General features: G+C 47.1%; 1 protein-coding gene across 1 annotated transcript; it reads right to left on the bottom strand.

Annotated features, from left to right (window-relative positions):
• Nucleotides 1–537: 537 nt before the first annotated feature.
• Nucleotides 538–17,185, bottom strand: SSPN (sarcospan). The gene is made up of 3 exons (XM_085049078.1): nucleotides 16,707–17,185; nucleotides 6,366–6,452; nucleotides 538–1,478 (listed from the first exon to the last, which is right to left on the bottom strand). The coding sequence occupies exons 1-3, from the start codon at nucleotides 17,025–17,027 to the stop codon at nucleotides 1,113–1,115; spliced, it is 774 nt and encodes a 257-aa protein (XP_084905204.1). The 5' UTR covers nucleotides 17,028–17,185; the 3' UTR covers nucleotides 538–1,112.
• Nucleotides 17,186–19,137: the final 1,952 nt, after the last annotated feature.

Raw genomic sequence — 19,137 nt, 5'->3', positions numbered from 1 at the left:
CAAGGGACAAACCAACATAGTTGTCTTGGCATAAGGCTAATAAGATATAAAGCACTTCTAGAGCTGCACTTTCAGGGTGAAAAGGTACTGCCTGAATACGCTTTGTTTTTCTATAGTCATTAAGAAATAATTATTCTGTTGCCCTCATCATTATCAAAGATGTCTTTGGGAGACTGGCAGTCTCTTCTTGTTTCCCTCCCTCCACCCCATTTTAAAAACACTCATTGTTGCAGGGATATATCTTTCAGGGCTGTTGGCCCAACTCCACTGCTGGTGTGTAAGGCTGATTGTCTTCAGAGGAGTTACACCAAAAATGCATTTGGCCTTTTGTGCTTGGAGCATAATTGGTGGAACTGGCTAAAATCCGGGTTTGTGAGCCTGCAATTAGAGCAATATGGACCTAGTTTTCAACACGACTAGTGATTTAGGGTCCCTCTACTTTGGGATTCCAAAGGATGATTCCTTAAACTGATCTTTTCTCCCAAACTTCAGAAATCTGCCTGGGATCTCAAGCAGGGCCCACCAAACAACCATCAGTGAACTCACTCATATTGTTGTTTATTAGTAATTGGGTTAGGTAACCTATATCATTAATTATTCTGAAAAGCTGTATTATATATGGCAACCATCAATACATTGACTTTGCTGTTGGTCTCAACCTGCATTTGAAGAGGTCTTGACCTCCCTCATTGCTTTTCTGAATGTTAAATTCCCATCAGGTTGGTGTGCATTACAGCCAGAGCACCAAGGTATGATACATTCCCGAAGCATGTTCCCGTAGATATAATGAAGCAGTCTGGATCCTTACGTGGTAGAAATTGGCATAGCTTCTCTGAAGGCAAGAGGGAAATGGCCCCTATTTTGTAATGGCTGTCGCCCTGCAGATGAGTTCCCAGTGATTTTATCTACGGCTATTAAGGCTCCTCTTTGGTGAGCATTTGTACAGCCGCATCTTCAGGGCTGCATGACCTCCTGCTAATCTCACAAGAGGCCTCTTTCCACGGACGAAACGCTCTTAAACTGATTGAAAAATACATTCATTAAAGCCATTCCATGGCCACTTCCCAGAATGCCCAGGATTCCCTGGCATCCCAGGCCCTGCCAGCCCAGCCCTACACTTGCTGCCCGCAGCCTTCGGCGGCGGTGAGGGGCTGGAAGCGAGCGCCCACGTAGAAGACCTGGTAGCGGTGCTTCCACACCACAAAGCACGTCAGGAGGCACAGCAGGGCTGCCACCAGGTTGAGAGCCATCTGCAGGAGCAGGAACAGGCCGAGCAGGCTGGTCAGGCTGGCGCAGTCAGCTGCATCCTGGTACACGAAGGTCCGGCCCAGCGGGTCTGCCGCGTCCAGTTTGCACTGGCAGGACTCCAGGGTGGTGTCGCAGGTGAACCTGGTCAGCTGCAAGTAGTGGTGTGCAGCAAAAGCCACTGCCAAAACACAGGCAACCAGAGCCAGGGCGCTCAGGAGAAAATACAGCAGCTAAAAGAAAGGAAAATAAACCCCAACAAAATATAAAACCCCCTTTTTCCAGCTGCACAGAGATTGAGGAACACATGAGGAATGCATGCATACCCTCCATGTGGCTTGGTGCTTTGCATACCCTCCATGTGATATTTGGTGCTTCAAAAACTGCAAGGCTCCTTATGATGCGTGGTCATCTCAAGAACTAACAACTCTGCCACGCATATTCAGCATGAGTATATAAATCAAATATATGTTAATTCTCAAGAATTAATAATTCCACCTTGCAATTTCGAGGCCTGGTGAGAGCACTGAGAAGTTGGTGCCTCTATACAGCCAGATGCTTTACGGAGAGGGAGGGAGCATTTTCCTCTCAGTTGTACCTGCATTGACAGGATTCACGGTCATCAGCCGAGATAAATTAGTGCCTGGAAGCAGAGCTGAGGCTTGGGCTGCCATCTTATCCCAGGCTGTGCTGAACTGTAGGTGTTTCTGAGACTTAGCTCGTGTGTTATTCCCGGCTCTTGGTTTGCACACCCAAAAAAATGCGATTTATACTTGCAAACCAGGCAGCAGGGTGGCTGACCTCCCGCTTGTGGCCCTGCAGATGCAGCCAGCCTGTTTGCTTCCCAGGTCCCCCTGTGGAATGGGAATGCAGACCTCCACAAAAAAAGTGTGTGCTGTGCTCAGTCTGCTTCCAAAACCTGCCCCATAAACGTGGGGAAGCCTTTCACAGGCCTGAAAGAGCAGCAAGCACTTTCTTCTCCCAGTGCTGTGGTGTGAGAAGGACAAGGGCCTGGGCATCACCTCCGCTGCTCTTTGCAACAGTGGCAGCTTAAAAATAGCGTGGCTTTTATCAAGGGTAGCTCTGCAGAGTGCACCCCCACAAACACATGGAATGTGGCAGCAAGGCAGAGCCTTTGTCACCCCAGGATGCATCTGAGAGCTTTGGATACCAGCACATATGGACTTCCCTTTGCTTCTGATAGCTGGAACTGGCACTTGCTGCACTGCATACAAAATATGTGTGAATGTATATTAAAGTCATAGTCTGTGTTTAGCCAAAAATGCATTTTTGGTTCTGTTCAGCACTGTAAAAACATTTATTTTCCTTGGCGTCTTATCTGTCAGACACATGGCATGGTTGGGAATCTGTTATTTTAAACAGCAGCTTCTCCCTCTCTCTCTCTCTTTCTCTTTCTCTCTTTCCCTCTTTAACCTCAATACTGCCAGCAAAATATCAATATAAAAGCATTTTTTGTGACCTTGAAACTCCAAGTATATATGTCCTGATAAAATTCACACTCCTGGTGTATTTGTCTTATATCTACAGTGTGAATCAATCTTCTATTTGGTTGCCAGCTTGAAAAAAAGTATTTGGGCTTATTGCAGGTCTTGAAGCACTATATATACATTTTTCCCCTCATATCACCAAATTCTTACAGAAAGATCTTAGTTTCCAAGACTTGGCTACTATTAAATTTAATTACTTCCCCTGAAGCCTTAAACCAAGGGCAACTTCAAAATGAGGGTGGCTCTTATTAAATGCAATTACTTTACCCCTGCAGCTTTCAAGGGGAAGGTCCATGGGAAAGGTGAAGCTGGAAAATAGGGCCACCATATAAAGCACACAGAAGATGCAGTGCTACTGACTGATGGACTCCCTCCAAACCAAGACGTGTTAACTCATAAGCCAATGGCATTGTTTTAAAAGATGGTGCAAATGTGTTTGATGGGGAAAATAGAAAATGGGCAAATGTTGCTTGTTCTGTGATATAGGAGTCCTGGTGGAAGTCCCTGGATTCAGCCCAGCAGAAGACAGATCAGGCCTCCCTAAAGACAAGATTCTAAGCCAAGGCTACACCTGGTTCTCCCTTGGCAGGTATTTTATTTAGCTGCCAACTTCTCTCCAAAGTCAGGACACAGCAGCATGAAATCTACCGCCTAATCCGTGCTCCAGGTACAGTAAGGGAGAATTTGTCTGTTGTGTTCCTAAAGGGAAGGAAATCTCACAATCTGAATACACAGGCAGCTCTTATAGTAATCCTTGGAGGCAAAGGGAGGTGCATGAGGGACACAGGGCAATTTCCAAACAGCTTATTATTCTCACAAGATGTTTGCAGAGGAATCTCTCTGCGAGCTGCTGGAAGTGAACACGTTTCCAAATATCAAAGGTGAGCCAAATGCAAGCACTGCCTCTGAGGGAGCACGAGACAGTGAGTGCTGAGATCCCATCAGCAGATGAATCACATGCCAGACCTGGAGGCAACTTCAGCATCACAAATACAACTGCATGGTGGGCTGTGCCCAGGAACCAGAACTTGCCACTAGAAAACTGCTCTTTAACAGCTTCAGAGAGATAGGCACTGCAATTACTGCCTAAATAGAAGAAGAAAAGGGAAGCGGGGAGAGACAGTGTGCAATGAGGTCAGAGCATGGCAGCTCATCCTCCTTCGTGTTCCTCATACACGGGAGAGACATTTTAGCAATATTTACTGGCAGCAGTTTCCCTCTCTGACTAAAATAATAAAATAAATAACCAAAGATGGATCAAGTTCCTCATGGAAAAGGCTCCTATAGTTCTGAGAGGTGAAAGCAGAGGGGTGTGCAGAGGTGGATCAGGAAGCCCTTAGTGAGGGTGGTGGTGGCTCAGGCAGAGCCCTGCCAGGAGCAGGAGCTGTGGTGTGTCACAGCGTGGGCTGGGTGCAGAGGGTGTCACGCTACCCTGGGGGATGCCGTGGGCACAGCCCTGCTGAGTGATGTGTCAGATGGCAGCACAGAGCCCAGGAAACCCACAGGATGGCTCAGCATTGTCCTGTGTGGCACTCACTGCGGTTGTCCCCCTGAAGGGCACAGCCACCCTCCCTTTTTTGGGTGGTCTCCCCTCCTTAGGGACACATGGCGTGCTGTGGGTACCCACAGGAGTCTCAGGAAGGGACTTCTGCCGAAAGCAATTCTCACACCTCCTTCTTTAACAGGATCCAGGGCTCATGCAAGTGTGAAATGAAAGAAGCAGCTGTGGAGAGGGAGGAAGGCAGAGAGGACTGCACAGGTCTTCTCCTGTTTTCCACGCTGAGAGAGTCACTCACAGTGGCCACAGGGTCACCTTGGGGGTTGGCCAAAACCCCCCAGGCCCCTCTGTGTGTGTGGTCCTCCTGTCACAGTGATCCTTGGGCTGTGAGGAAATTCGGGGTGCTCACTGCACTCCAGGGAAGCCCAGCCAAGATTCTCTTGTAGGATGGTGTGTGGCAGGTGGGAACCAGGCACTGGCAGGACCTGGGCCAGGGATCAGGTGGAGCAGATTGGGCTGAACCCAACTGCAGTGCTGGATGGAGCATCAGCCCCCAAGGAGAAAAGAACAACCCACTGAACAATCTGTCTCATGACTGTAATCTTGCATCCTCAACCTTGTCATGGCTGATGCTCTTTTTTTAGTTCAGAGGTGGCCTTTGACTGAAATGTGAAGGTTTGAGAAGTGATACTGGAGATGTTGTTGAGTTCTGTGTGTTCAAAGCCCTGGAGGAGACTTTTAGCTCCTACTTTGTTAAAACAGGTACAAACCCAGAAGCCATTTGTCCAGAGAGGCACTGTGGAATAACAGCTCCCAGCAGGGACATGGGACAGGAGAGGGGAACAGCCTGTGAATGATGGAGTTCTGTGGCATGCAGCAGTAGGAAATGCTGGGAAGGGGGATTTTGGGGAGCAGGATGCCTTGGGTAGGCAACATTCCGCTGGCTATTGACTGAGCCAGGAGTCCTTCACGGGAGATTTTAGCTCCAATTCTGCCTGGTGCCGAGGAATGACCCATTTTACATCACCTCGGGAGCAATTTCCAAAGGGCTATTTCCTTTCAGGGAACGATGGCTCAACATTCCTTACTGTCAGGGTGGGTGGTGTCGCCGAGGGTGGCAGAGACATCTGAGCTGCCCAGTTCCCAAGGCGAGGGATGACTCCCTTCCTGCCTGGATGCCAAGTTGGATTTAATGCAGGCTGTAAAAAGCCTGGTGTGGCAGCCCCCGCCCAGCCCAGCAGCTCCCTGGGCAGCCCCGGGGCTGTAAAGGTGACAGCGGACAATGTAGTGGCAGTCACAGGGCAGGCACAATTGTTCTTCTCCCTTTCTTTCTTTAACTACGGGAGAAGCTCGAGGAAGACACAAAAGGCACACCGGGGTCTAATTTCTAAGGGAGGATGGATGCCAGGTTCTGAAAGGCTGCTCCTTGCCTTTTGTTTCCTTCTGCCTTTTTCAGTTAATAATCACTGTTATTTTGTGATGCTTGCGTCGGTATTTTTCTCGGTTATTATGTGTCTGCAAAATATTAAGGGCCCTGAAAATTACAATAATAAGGAAAAATAGCCCCGAAAAAAAATGGTGTTACAAACAAGTGTTCTCAGCCTTGCTCTTCTAGCTGCTCACCAGAGTCAGCAAATGAGTTTTGGAGACAAAGGTGGAATATTGTACAGTTCCTGCAATGCTCAGATGGGAATTTGCTTTGTGGGAGAATGCATGTTCCCATGCTTTCCTAGCACTTCCCCATTAAATACTAAAACTTGGTTTAAGTGGAGTCATTTCATGCCACCCTACCTCTTACCTTGCTCACTGTCTCCACTTAATCTACTTAAACTCTCTGAACACTTCCCAGATTATTCCAGATTTGTCTATATTCCTAACACATGGTGAATAAAATGGTATCTTGTTCCTATTTGAACTGTTATTAGAGTTTCTCCTTAGTAGGATACAGTTTCTTCTTGGCTGCCTGGAAAGTAACAGAAAACCATTCCTGCATTTCAGGTGTATTTTCACTTCTTTTCCTGTGGTTTTAAAGATACCCCCAGTATTAACTTTTCTGATTGCATTTAATGACTTGAGAAGCAAAAGAAATGTTAAAAAAATATTAAGGTAAATACCTTCACTGTGAACTGCACACAAGTCTTCTCATCGGGTTGGTACGAAGTACAAAGCATAACAAATCCCACTAAGGACACCAGGCAGACCTGCAAGGCAGGAGATGTAAAATGTGTCGAGGTTAAAAAAACCCTACAAAACACAAAAATACCTTCCCTCCCCCCGCCCCACCCCAAGCCAAGCCACCTTTCTGTGTTATCAGGACCATAACTCAAGAAGCAGTGTGGAAGCAAAGTCATCAAAGACACAGCTCAGCAACAGTCGCCAGGGTTGTGTTGAGTTTTTGCCCATGTAACTATCGAAAAAGAGCAAAAGGCTTGTGAAGTTGAGCCTGCAGGCCCAAAAAGCCCCATCCTATGCAGCCCTGGGTGCTGGCAGTTTTTATGTCACCTGTGCAAGTGTTAAATCCTTAAACAATGGCTGCCACTGGAAAAGAAGCAGCAGAGTTAATAGCAGAGGCTTTCACCCTCCTCTGGAGTGGACACCTTACTGAAGAAGGTAAGTGTCTCCCCTGCAATCTGAAACTGTGTTGTAGCCCTGTGACAGTAATTGCTGAAAGTTAACAGTAATGGAAAAGTATTTTCACACTTTATTAGTCATTTATCTGTCTTTATTATTAATTCTGGATTTATTTGCTGGAGCAGATACCCACAGGTAGGCGTTTTCCAGCCAGGTAAGAAGGGAAGATCCTGCTCTGATGATCTAGACCAATAAATATGATTTCCTTTTTTTAGAAGATTATTTAGATTTTTAGATAGATATGTATTTTTTACCTCCTCCATTTTACTTCTGGAGTTTGGAAGAGTTGTCACTAATCTGAGGCTTTCTGCTTTCCCTCTTTGGCCAGAGCCAGGTGTGAGCTGCCTTTTGTCCAGGTGGGGCTTTGCCATGGAGATGCCTGCAGGAGTGTGGGGCTCCAGCACAGCCCCATCCCCTCCTGCTCACTGCATGGACTGGCAGCACTGCCCACATCCACATTTCCAGCTCCACGGGGAGCTTGACCTGCAGTGCAAAACCCACAGTGTCCTGTTAGACAGCAATGGATAAACATGTTCCTTTCATGATCTGTTGCACCAGGTATCAAACTTTTAACATCTGCATTGCTGGTGGAAGGCCTGAGACAGCAGCCCTGCAAAGAAGGAGTGCCTCCCAGCACACAGCCATGTCCCTCAGGAACCTGGGTGATTAGCAACACTTCTCCCCATAAAGTTTTATTTCATGTCACTTCAGTGGGACATGAATAGGAAGTATTGCCCGAGAACATTTCTAAAGAATGCGTCAGGATTATTTACTCCTTTCCATGTCATGTGTATTTATATTCTGGTCCTGTGACTTACACACGGCCTCCAATTTATTTGTTTCTTTCTTTTTATTGTTGACAGCCGTAGCTGACAGGGTTGTCTGGGGAAAAAACAACCTTTCTTGTCAAAGGTCCTTCAGTACTGGGGATTTTTTTGCCCTGTAGTGCTTCTGTGTGACTCAACCATGTTTTATTTCTCAGGATTAATCGCCTATGTCCTTGGTCCTTTGCGCTGTATATTAATCTTTCAATTCAATTAACATGCCCATAAAACTTAAATCTGAAGACATCCTATTGCTGATAATATCCAAATGATAAGTTCCCCCAGTGGCAGTAATGGCTGCAGGAAAGAACCTGCAGCAAGATCTAAACAAAATAATAATGCTTAAATACAGTCTCTTAACATCACACCCCAAAATTCATGACAAATCATGGGGGCTTCTCACATCAAAGCTGGACCTAAGTATTTTCAGGATCTGGTGCTGAAGGATCTTGTTATGAGCAATAAATCACATTTGCTTTGCTTCAGCTACACCAGTGGGCATTTACACTTGCATGGACCGAGAGCCAAATTTGCCTTCAGGTTACTGCCAGGAGCCATCATGGGATTGTTCCCAGTGCCTCCTTCCCGCTCCATTTCACCACAGAGGCTGACAGAGCTGCATTCATTTCCGAGGTCAGAGCCAGAGACCAGTGCTGGACTCTTCTCTGTGCCATCAAGTGCCCTGGACGACTCTTGCACAACTCCTGCTGGCTTCACACGTGGCAGGATCAGACCTCCCTCTTCAGAAAGCTTCCCATACAAAGGGCTATCGCTTAAAAGTAGTTTCATTCCTGCACACACTTTCTAAAGGTCCTCTGGGATTTAAATAATATGCTCAGGGATACTTGAAGAAGCACATTTGTAGAGAAGTATTTATAAAGGATTACACTGGGTCAGGATTCCGGCAAGTCTTGACCAGGATATTTCAGAAAGCTTCAGAATTTCTTTTATAACAATACAGTAACTTTTTTTTTTTTTTTTTTAAACCAGAGATGTGTATTTTTCTAAGTGGCAGTAAAAAAAATAACGTGGCTGAGAATTATGACCCACATATGTTTTACATTTCAGCTCTTTAAAGGTAAATTCACTCCTTGGAGGAAACCAAAGCGTGGAACGTTTATATAGGAAACAGCTCTATGCTGCTATTTTATACATTATTAATAGATCAGCTTTGAATTACACCTGTGAAGTGTAACAGAATAACTATAAAAATCCTCCAGTAAATATTTTTTAGGAGCCACTAAGTAACTAAAACAGCTGCAGGCGCATTACAGGTGCTGTTGATGCTGACTGCTAAATAGCATTAGGTAATCCTGCATCCTGCTGCTGCAACAGCCACTGCCACATCCCAGAGTGAAGCACACATTTCCTCTGCCTTATTGACTGAGCACACAACATAAAATGCAATTGAACCCGCTTTAGCACGTGCTTGCCACCGATCGATGCACATTTGTTACGCAAATAAAACAGATTCTGTGAGACCCGCAGGATGACAATTAATTAGATCAGCTCTGGTCAGCTGCTGCCCAGAAATCCAGGAATATGCATTTCTTGCATTTCTGTGCTGGGCAAATTTCAACTTGGGTTTATTTCAAGATCCTGCTTCAAAATTTCCATATGGACTAACACACCCTTTGCTGAATAGGTAGTGACGTGAAAGGTTATCCAAGGGAAGAATTTAATTTTGGAAAGCGCTGTCTAGAAAAAGACCCAAATGTGATACAGAAGTACTTAGGAAAGGTAAAGATTTCATTTTGTTTAAGGCATACCCTATGAAATCCTCCCAGTTTGCAACCCAGGAAAACAGCTATTTACTAGCACCGGCTGAAAAACCTCGAAATTTAGACACAAAATTTTTAACACTATTTCTTTTTTTGTGGGAAGCAGTAGGCATTCCCTCCATTGGGCAGGAGCACCTCAGGGCTGAAAAGTGACTGAACAATCATTGGTTTTTTTAAGCCACAATCAAAATAGAAGGAGAAATTTTCCAGACTGCTCCCACCCCAAAGAGGGCCTGTTGTCATGTTATCCCATCTGCTCCTGCAAGGTCTCAGCACTAGGTGTACAAACAGCACAAGGACACCACGTGGCAGGGATGAAGAAGGTTGCATGTTGTGTGTAGTTAGGGGAAATATGAACGTGTAGGGCGCAAATTTCCGCTGTGGTTTGCACTCATTATCTTTGCACGCTGACTTATTAATGTGGTTTGCTTTATTCCGACAGATTTCAAAACCACAGATTGCTCTAATCTCTCTCCATCTCTCCCTTGTATGCTTGTGAAACCAGTTTTCCTTTTGTTATTGCTACAGTTTTAGCCCAAATGTAGAATAGGTGGTTTTCTCTACCAAACTACCTCCTACCCAGGGCATCTTGAAAACCTTGGCGCCTGAGGCTGGTAAAGCAGGAGAGTTGGGAATATCCACCAAGAAATGAAGGCAGGAGGCAGAAACCTGGCTCTAGGGAGCACCTTGGGTCTGTGCCACATCAGCAGGCAAGTGCTGTAAACACTCACAAAGACACAGGATAGCTCATCTGCTCTTTGTGTGGGGACTTTTTTAGAGAGAACCTCCTGCCAGTTTTTAGGGGTGGAAAGCAAACCCTGCAGGACAAAACCTCTCCCTTGTGCACATTGCAACACACATGGCACTGCTGAGACCCACAGGAGGACTCTTCCTATTTAATAAGAACATAGACTCAAACTTCAGGAGGAAAATAGCTGTTAATAGAATTAGGAAGCAATTTCCATTCTGGACAAGTTATTTTCTAGTTGCTGACTTGGAGACACCTGGGATGTTTCTGTTTGCAGGGACACAGGTAAAGAATGATCTCTTGTAGCTATCTCTGAAGTCTCTGGCTCACCCTCAGAGGTGATCCTTGGCTTGATGGTTCTCCCACCTTATCAGGCAAGGCTTAACTGCTGTCTACACCTTTGGAGAAGCCACTTTATCCAGCAAATCTAACGCTCCTGCTGCACAGGGATTTTGATGTGAGGAAGAACATGTCCCTGTTGGCTTTGCCATTATAAACCTGGATCACCTCTGGTGCCAGACATCTCTACAGGCTGCTGCAGACAGCAGCTCTGAAGTTCATTTGCTGCACGAGGTTTGAGGAAGCTGTGATGAAAGTGGGTGCTGCAGGCAGCTTTCTCTGCCAGCTTTCATCAGCCTCAGGTCAGCCTGGGTCTCACTGCCACATGTGAAAGAAGCCACTCTGCAACACAGAGGTACTGTGCCTTAATGGCTTTTTTACCCCTTATAGACTTCTTGTGAAATTTAAGGACAGTCTAGTTGCATATAAATTACTTCCAGAAATAATAATAAAGGCAAACATGTATATTGTGTTTGCAGGCAAAAGCCATAAACCCTACAATAACTGCCCATCCCTGCCCCACCTACAGAATAAAATAATGATGTTTTTGCCACAGCTCCCTTTGAGCCATGCAATAACACACCGTGGCAGATCCACAACTTTCTTTTAAACCCTGTAAAGTCATTAAAACCCTGCAAGAACCTCCACAATCACATAAAATGCTATTTTTTCCATAATGATCTTTGCTGTTTAGGTCAGTTGCTCAGTGCTGAAAGCAGCTCATCACTGGTGCTAAGGTAAGATTTAATTCCCCCAGCAAAGGCTACGATTGCTTACACAGCCAGGAGCTGCAGCAGCAGTCCATTGCTGCTGTTCAACCAGAAATACTGTCCTGCCTGAACAAACGCCTGAGGGATCAAAAAAATCAAATAAAATCAGGCATTCACAGAGCCAGCAGTGATTTTCAGCCTGAGAAGTGCAGCAGGGCTGAGAGTACTCGTGAGCAGCACTCGTGGTTTGAGGTGTGTCTGTGACTGTGGAGTTACAGGAAGCCACCATCTCCAGAGTTGTGAGGCTACCCAGGCTGGGGAAACTTGTTTGATATCCCTCTCCAAATCTTACCCAGGCTTTTTGCACAAACATAATCTAGCTAGGAATTTTGCACAAACACAATCTAGCTAGTTCAGCTGGGGGCTAAGCCACAGAGGGGTCCAGGATCAGAGCAGCCCTTGGCCAGGTATCACACACAGCCCAGGTGTGCAGTTACCTTCTCAAACCATTCTTTCACAACGTTTGAACTTTCCTTCCCATGACAGCTTTTCACTCTACACCTGAGCAACACAAAGGTGTGGATTTCAGTTAATCAGTGCACAGTTACTCTTGGAAGAGGATGAGGTTTAATGGCAGAGGGCTCTGAAGAGTCCAGCTCAGGTGCTACACATGGCTCTAAACAAGCAGTCTTCAAGGCAGTCCTCCCTCAAAACTTCAGGTGTTTGCCCATGGCTGATTGAAACTATCCTGTATAAAAAAACCATGGATGCCTGCAGGACTGTAATTTCCACTAGCTGCTTTGATGGCACCAGGTTTTATGTGTCAACTTCCATTAAAAATTGAAAATGGTTTCCCTAATAACAAGTAAAAGCTATAGAGACATAAACATTTCTGACTCCAGGTAAGTGAAGGTTGATTAAACTGCTTTTGCAGTTAAAAGTCTGCCTGCCTTTTGCACCACGCTGCCCCACATCAGCCTCACTTCCACCAGGGCAGAGAAACCAGTGCTTGAGCACTGATGCCAAAAAGTGACAAGCCATGGTCATCCCTTGAGTAAAGCTCAGGGACTCTCTGGCCTGGGGAAACACCTGGGGAGATGAAGAAGGGCTGGAGCATGGAAAAAGCATCAGAACAGATCTTTTGGGATGCTTTTTGCACTAAAATCAGTGACAGCTGGAGCCACAGTTGCTGCCTGGAGCTGCTTGTGAATCAGATTTTTAAAAATGTTTTTGAAAGTCCTAATTTTATGAACATCTATACATATACATTTAAAATAACTTCCTGACAGAAATAATAAACACCCTGGATAATCATTTCTGATGAGCAGTTCTGTAACTTTCTTAACTGCCTGAGTCTGCAAAACAGGGCTGAAAAGGGAGCTTGCCCATGAAAACTCTGGTACTCTCCAACTTTGATCGCAGTGGAAATAATCTAAAGTAGGTTTTTCAAGGAGAAATACATCGTTACTTCTTCTGGGTGTCAAAAGGCCACAAGCTAATGAAAAAGAATGAAAAGGAGACCATTAATATCTACTGTCTCTGTGACACTTTTCATCCCAGGATCTCAAAGCAAGGGGTGACGGATGGCCACTATTAACCCCACTTTACAGGGGAAATAACAAAGTCTTAGCAAGGTTAAGTAACTTGCCCAAAGCTGTGCACCGAGCCAGTGGCAAGACACAGAAAAAAAAATAAAAGCCCTGCACTCATGGGTGAGTTTGTGAAGAGATTGTCCAAGCTCTTGTAAAACAGCAAGAAGGAAGAGACTGTCAGGGAGTCCAGTTTGGGGAGCTCAGGACAGGTCTAATGGGCAGCTGCTTCAGAGCTGGGCACCTTCACTGTAAATGGCTCTAGGCAAGTGAAACAAATGCCACCCTCACTGCTTTTAACTGCATTTATCTGCCTCTCCTTGGCAATGGGACAGAGGCTTTCTACAGGGAACAGGTTGTTGAAGCCCAAGCAGAAGTGGTAAATCCCATAGGCTCCATGGTTTCTGTCTGTAAAACATTCCTTTGCTTTCTGACCAATGCCCCATGCATTTTGGACTAAATGCATTTTGGTTTGAACTGGGTTTTAGCTGGTTTTCATGGTGCAATCCTTTTGCTGCCATGCAAGTTGCATGGTTTCCTTCTCCAGGGGCTCAGGAGGGAAGGGCTGGTGCTTAGGGGTTTGGAGTCCTCCTCCACTGCCACTCAGAGCACCACTGGCCACATTTATTCCCCAGGATGGTGAACCCAATCCCTGGCCTGCTCCAGCCTCACAAACCCAGGCAATCGGATTTTGAACCCATTCAGTTCAGACTGCCTTGCCTGGTTTTCCTCAGCTAAAATTTTGCATTGGCTGCTCCTCTAAAAACAGTTCCTTTCCATTCATGGTAATGCACTGAAGCACTTGATTTTCAGCAAGGAACGGTGTCACCATTTTGCCACTAATAAAGAAGATAAAAAAAAATACAACCAGATTTCAATCAATCAGGGTCTATTTAGCACATTAGCAAATTTCCTTCATTTTTCTGTCATCCTGCATTAACAGCCGTGGGGTCAAATCCAGTCTGGTGTAATTCCAAAGGAGTAACACCAGGAATGAGCTTCACCCATTATAGCTAATGTTGCTAAAAAGGTCTCGATAATAGATTTTTTAAGTTCTTGATTCTGAATACTAATCAAGTCCTTTAAAAAGAGCACTTGAGTGGGATGCTACTACAACAAATATGCTCTGGTATGTTACACCGCATCCTTCTGTCCTGTTGCTCATTTCTGTGTGAATATATGAGTTTTGAGAAGCCACTTTCTGCCATGAGGTTTGTTCTTGAGCAGCACACGGGTCACCCATCCCCTATCCATACACCTTCCATGCAGCCCTCAAGACAAACAGCCACACACAGGTCCTAGCCAAGGCTCCTCCTTCAGTTTTCCCCAGTTTTGCCCAACTGATCCTCAGTGCAGTCCCCACCACAGCTCACCAGCAGCACCCTGGGACTGCCCACCTGCAAACCCCAGCTCAGCAGCTCCTGGCATCTCCACCCAATGTCCCAGTGGGCACCAAGTCCCTCCACGGAGACACCACAGCACGGGAACCAAGTAAATGCAGCACCATCTTGTGCCTCCTGCATTTTGCCCCTCAGTCCTGTGCTTTGCACTGCTCCAGTGATGCCACAGCCAGTGCTGGGAGCTCTGGGGCTGCCTCACTGCTTCATCCTTCCCTTTGTAGCCCCAGCTTCCTTTTCACCTCCTCTCAGCTGGTGTCAGACCCTCCAGGAGCCTGCCTGGCCATGTGTCCCCAGCAGACAGTCCCTGTCATCACCCTGAGGGTAAACAGGGAGGCACCAAAAGCCGTTTCGAGCCAGGAGGCATCGAGCCACGCTTGAGTGTGCTGGTGACTCAACATGTCACCAGAGTCCCCCAGGTGAGAGTCACCCTCTGACTCAGAGCGTAGGTGCAGTCACCCTTCCCCAGGGGCTCTCCCTGCAGCCACAGTCTGCACTGGTCCTCCTGACACCTGGAACACGAAACAAAGCACAGCCCCAGCTCCCACAGCCAGCACACAGTCCCAGGAAATGTTTCCCCAGGGATTATCCTGGCTGGTGAGTGAAAAACATGACCACCGTGGCTGAGAGCTGAGTCTTGCTCAGTGTTGGGAATTAGCTCAGGAACACACATGGAGAATTATTGCTGATTTTCAGGGGGGAACTCTGAAAGCGACTGAGCTTTGCCTCATGTGGGCATCTAAATGTCACTACTGCTGGCAGCTGCTGCTAAAAACAACAGGGGTTAGAGCTCTGTTTTCAGAGAGTAGTGACTTTGGTGGGGCTTCAGGCCTCTCCAGGGGAGACCAGCCATTTGTGGATGTCTCAGATGGATGCTGCTTGAGCACTGATGACATTCACACGGGCCAGGGGCTGCTTCATGGCTTTTCTCATATCCCTGGCTGTACATTAGTTCAGTCCAGCTCACTCTTTCCCCAGTTTTTTCTAGTGAAAAAGCTCTGTCAAACCTGTGACACCAGCAGTGCTGTCTGGAAAAGACTTAATCTGACCTCCAGAATCCCCAAAATAAACAAGAGGAGAGAACATGTCACATACTGCTATTTCATCATGTGTATTCTCCCCAGGTTTGTAACAGCAGGAAGTTCTCCTTCCAAGCAAGGACAGGCTCTTGCCCCACAAAACACCACTAAACTCTTGGATACCTCTTCAGCCAGAAGAGAAACATGAAGAGATGAGTCAGAGGAGCTCTTCCTTTGGGAGCTCAGGCCTTGCTCCCTCCACTCTCTGAAGGGTTGCCCAGCAGGATTAACAGAGCAAACCCCAATCAGTTCAGGTGTTCAGATAATCTTCTAACAATCAATTATATTTACAGGAGATGCTTCTATAGCAGTTCAGCACTTTGAGAAATCTTTTCTCTAAGTACCTAAACACAAATTTATTTGCTGGGAATTCTTCCAGTCTGACAACACCCAGAACTGTGCTAACACATCAGGACATATTTTCAGGATATCCTTTCCTGAAACCTGCTGCTTAGGGGAAAAAAACCTGCATGCTCAGTTATATCCATGGCCTATCCCAGGCTCGTAATCACTGACCTTGTGTCTCCACAAGGCAAAGTTCATGTCCCCAAGCACACAGCCAGAAGGGTCACACCACAGATGGCACCACACACCTTGTCCCCGCCTCTACAGGGGTGGCTGCTGCTGGGGAACAACCCAGGCTTCCCCCCAGGCATGCCCCTGATTTGCACCCAGCAGGACTCTGCCCTCTGCCCAGTCCCTCCAGCCCATGTGGCGAGGCTGGCATGTCACTCCAAAATGAGCTGGCAGGAGCCACCAGCAGGCCCTGGGATGGGCTCCCTGTCCCTGCCACATCCACCAGGCCTGTCCCCTCCCCGTGGCCACGTGCAGTCTCTCCCACTGCTGGGGAGAAGGCAGGAACAGAAGCAGGAGGAGGGTTAAATCCCAGCAGTTCTCCAGCACAGAGCAGCGAGGAAGCTGCGGAGACAGACATTGCTCTCCTCACCCGGCTAAAAGTTGCGAGTTACACAGTTATGCTCTCACTTCCAAAACCTGATGGTTATGGTTTGGTGGGCAAAGAGGGTAGGCAGCGTAAGAAATTAACATTTTTTTTCAGCATCACCAGGCAGGAGTTCACTGCAAAGCACAAGCTAATAGATACATCTAGTGAACAGCAACCCTGTATTTTATTTCAGGTCTGTTGGGTATTGCAGGGCAGAATACGAAAGGCTGTGTTATTCTGCAGGAGCGGTTTTCCTTGGGAAAGTATAGCCAGACACTTAATCCCAGGAATATTTATAGTTAGCATAACTCAAATGGTGTTGTGCATGCAGTTGGTTAGTCTAAAGTGGAGCGTCATGCAGCTTGCATTAATGCTGGCAAAGGCACTTTATGGAGAAACAGACTTTATGCTTACAATTATCCCAGCCCAATATGGAGTGTCTCTGACTAGCAGAGAGGAACTGAAGCCTGCCATGAGGAAGCCCAGCACTGTCACAGAGATGCCTAACGCCAGCTGCAACAGAGCCAGCAGCAGCGGGAAACGGCAGCCACAACAAGTGTGGGATTCCTCCTCCTGGCCACTTTTGGGATCCCCCTTGGCTTTCCTCTGCTTCTTCTTCTTCTTCATCGCAGGCTCCCGCGTCGAGTCGGTGCTTTTCTCCGCTCCGGGTGCCTTCCCTGCGTGGCTCTGGTTATTGGGATTGCCGTGCTGGGCTTTCTTCTCCTCCTTTCCCATGCTGGCGGAGCGCAGCCTTTCACGTGTGTGAGAGAGAGCGCACGCCCACGGGGCCCTGAGCTTCTCGCCCCCCAAAGCTCCGCTTTGTGCCGGCCGACTTGCTCCTGGTATTTGAATCGAGGAGGCTGAACAAATATGGAAAACATTCAGAGCAGATTGTCAGAGCTTCGAAATGCCACATATAGCCCGGAGAAGGGGGGGATGCGAGGGGGGTAGCGCACTGCCAACGCGCAGGAGCCTCGCGGGCCGAGAGCGGGACAGGAACTCAGCACTGATGGACAGCAGGGAAACCTGCCTGGACAGGGAGCCAGGAATGCTCAAATGCCCGGCAGGTAGGAGCTCATGGCACCCTGGCTGCACTGGGGGAAGCCACACAGCATCCACTGGGCCTCACTGAATAGGTGCATTCGGTCAATGGCGTGTGTGGGAAGTGTGAAACGAATGCAAATAAAAATACACATTAATGTCCCAGGGAGCCAAAAGGGATCCTGTCTCTTCCTAAAAGTTGCAAAAGCACAGCTAGGCATGTTTTGTGATGAGGCAGATGGGGAGCAGCAGTGAGAACTGGTGCTTCTGGGCAGGCAGAGGTAGAGCATGGAGCTGAACATCCGCTGAGTGTGTTTCCAGGGCTGCAAGTTGTCCTTACCAGAAGGATTGTTTATGTTACCTAAAAGAGACAGGGATGTCTTATTGTGGACATGTGGTCACTGCACTTTGTCCATATGTGAGCTGATGCTGGTGCTTGGAGACAACACAGCAACAGAATTTGGATTTTTTTCCTGAAATAATCAGAAATTGCTCTGTGGCTGAATCCAGCACTGGGAGCCCTGGCAGAGCCTCTCGGACACTGGTGGGGCTCCCCAGGGGCTCACCCATGGAGGTGGCAGCAGGACTGGAGGCTGCAGAGGCAGACACTGAATTCTGGCTCTGTGAGGAGGAGGGAGCAAGAAGAGGTGGGTGGTGAGTGGTCCTGTGCTGGGGCTGTGCCGGCAGCCCTAGCTCAGCTGGGCCACAGTGCTCCAGTCCTGGGGAAGCCCCTGGGAAGTGGAGAGCCTGTGGGAAGCCTGTGCTTAGCTCAGACCAGAGGAATTACTCAAAAGCTTCGGGGTAAACAGGTGCCTCAATGCTTTTCTGGCCTGGGGCCGGGTGTGTACAGCCTGACACATGGCATCGCTCCTCCCTGCTGTCACAGGGACACCCTGAGGACATGTGGGCTTGTGCTGCTGCCCCACCGACACTGATGAGAGAACCAGACATGGACCAGCCAGCTCTGTCCCCACCAAGGGGCTCTGTGGGGCTTTTTGCCTTCCCTTAGAAGCAGACAGCAAGAGAAAAGCATTGGGAGGAGTAGGGCAGGTTCATTCAGGTTCATTCTGAAGAAGATGGGAGAGACTGGAGAAATCCCCACCAGAACTGCCTTTGGGTGTGGCAGAGCAGTTCAGCTGGGATTGGCCAAAATGCTGAAATACTCAGAGGGGATCTTACACATGCTGATATAGCATCGAGGAAATATTTCCTCTGACACACTGGCAGTGCCTTCTGAGAAACTACTCTATTTCCAGCTCTTTATGGCATTTAACAGCAATGAACTGTGTCTTCTGTATTAATAAATTATGATGTCACTTTGTTTTATGGGTTAAGCAATATCCTCTTTGGTTATTTATAATACCGAATGCATGAAAGAAAACTAGAAACAAAGTGGTTTCAGATGCTTTCTGCACACATAACTCTCGTGCTACATCTATAGGGCCAGATTAAGATATATTGTTCAAAAAAGGAAGAGGAAAATAAACAAGAGGTGAAAAAAAATTGAGAAAAGCCCTTCTCCTCTAGTCATGTTGCTTAGAGCACTGTGTTTTCACAGTTTCCCACCAAGAGGTTTTGTCACTATCATCCACTTTTTAAAATATCCTTACAATAGCTTGCACTCTGGTCTGGACTGGTGTATCTTGTCTCTCAAAGCCACATACAATTATATCTAACCACAGCTTTGAGAAGAATGGAGTTTTCAAGGATCATCCCCAAGGTCAGACGAGGAAGCAGTGCCAAAGCTGTGGACACGTTTTACTTATGCCCAGTTGAAAATCTACTCTAATAATTATTAGAGTGA

The sequence above is a fragment of the Lichenostomus cassidix genome, chromosome 1Aa, assembly GCF_008360975.1.
Source record: "Lichenostomus cassidix isolate B80296 chromosome 1Aa, HeHo_3.0, whole genome shotgun sequence".
Classification (NCBI taxonomy): domain Eukaryota; kingdom Metazoa; phylum Chordata; class Aves; order Passeriformes; family Meliphagidae; genus Lichenostomus; species Lichenostomus cassidix.
Note: the sequence above shows the minus strand (reverse complement) of the source record. Positions and strands in the feature narration are given on the sequence as shown.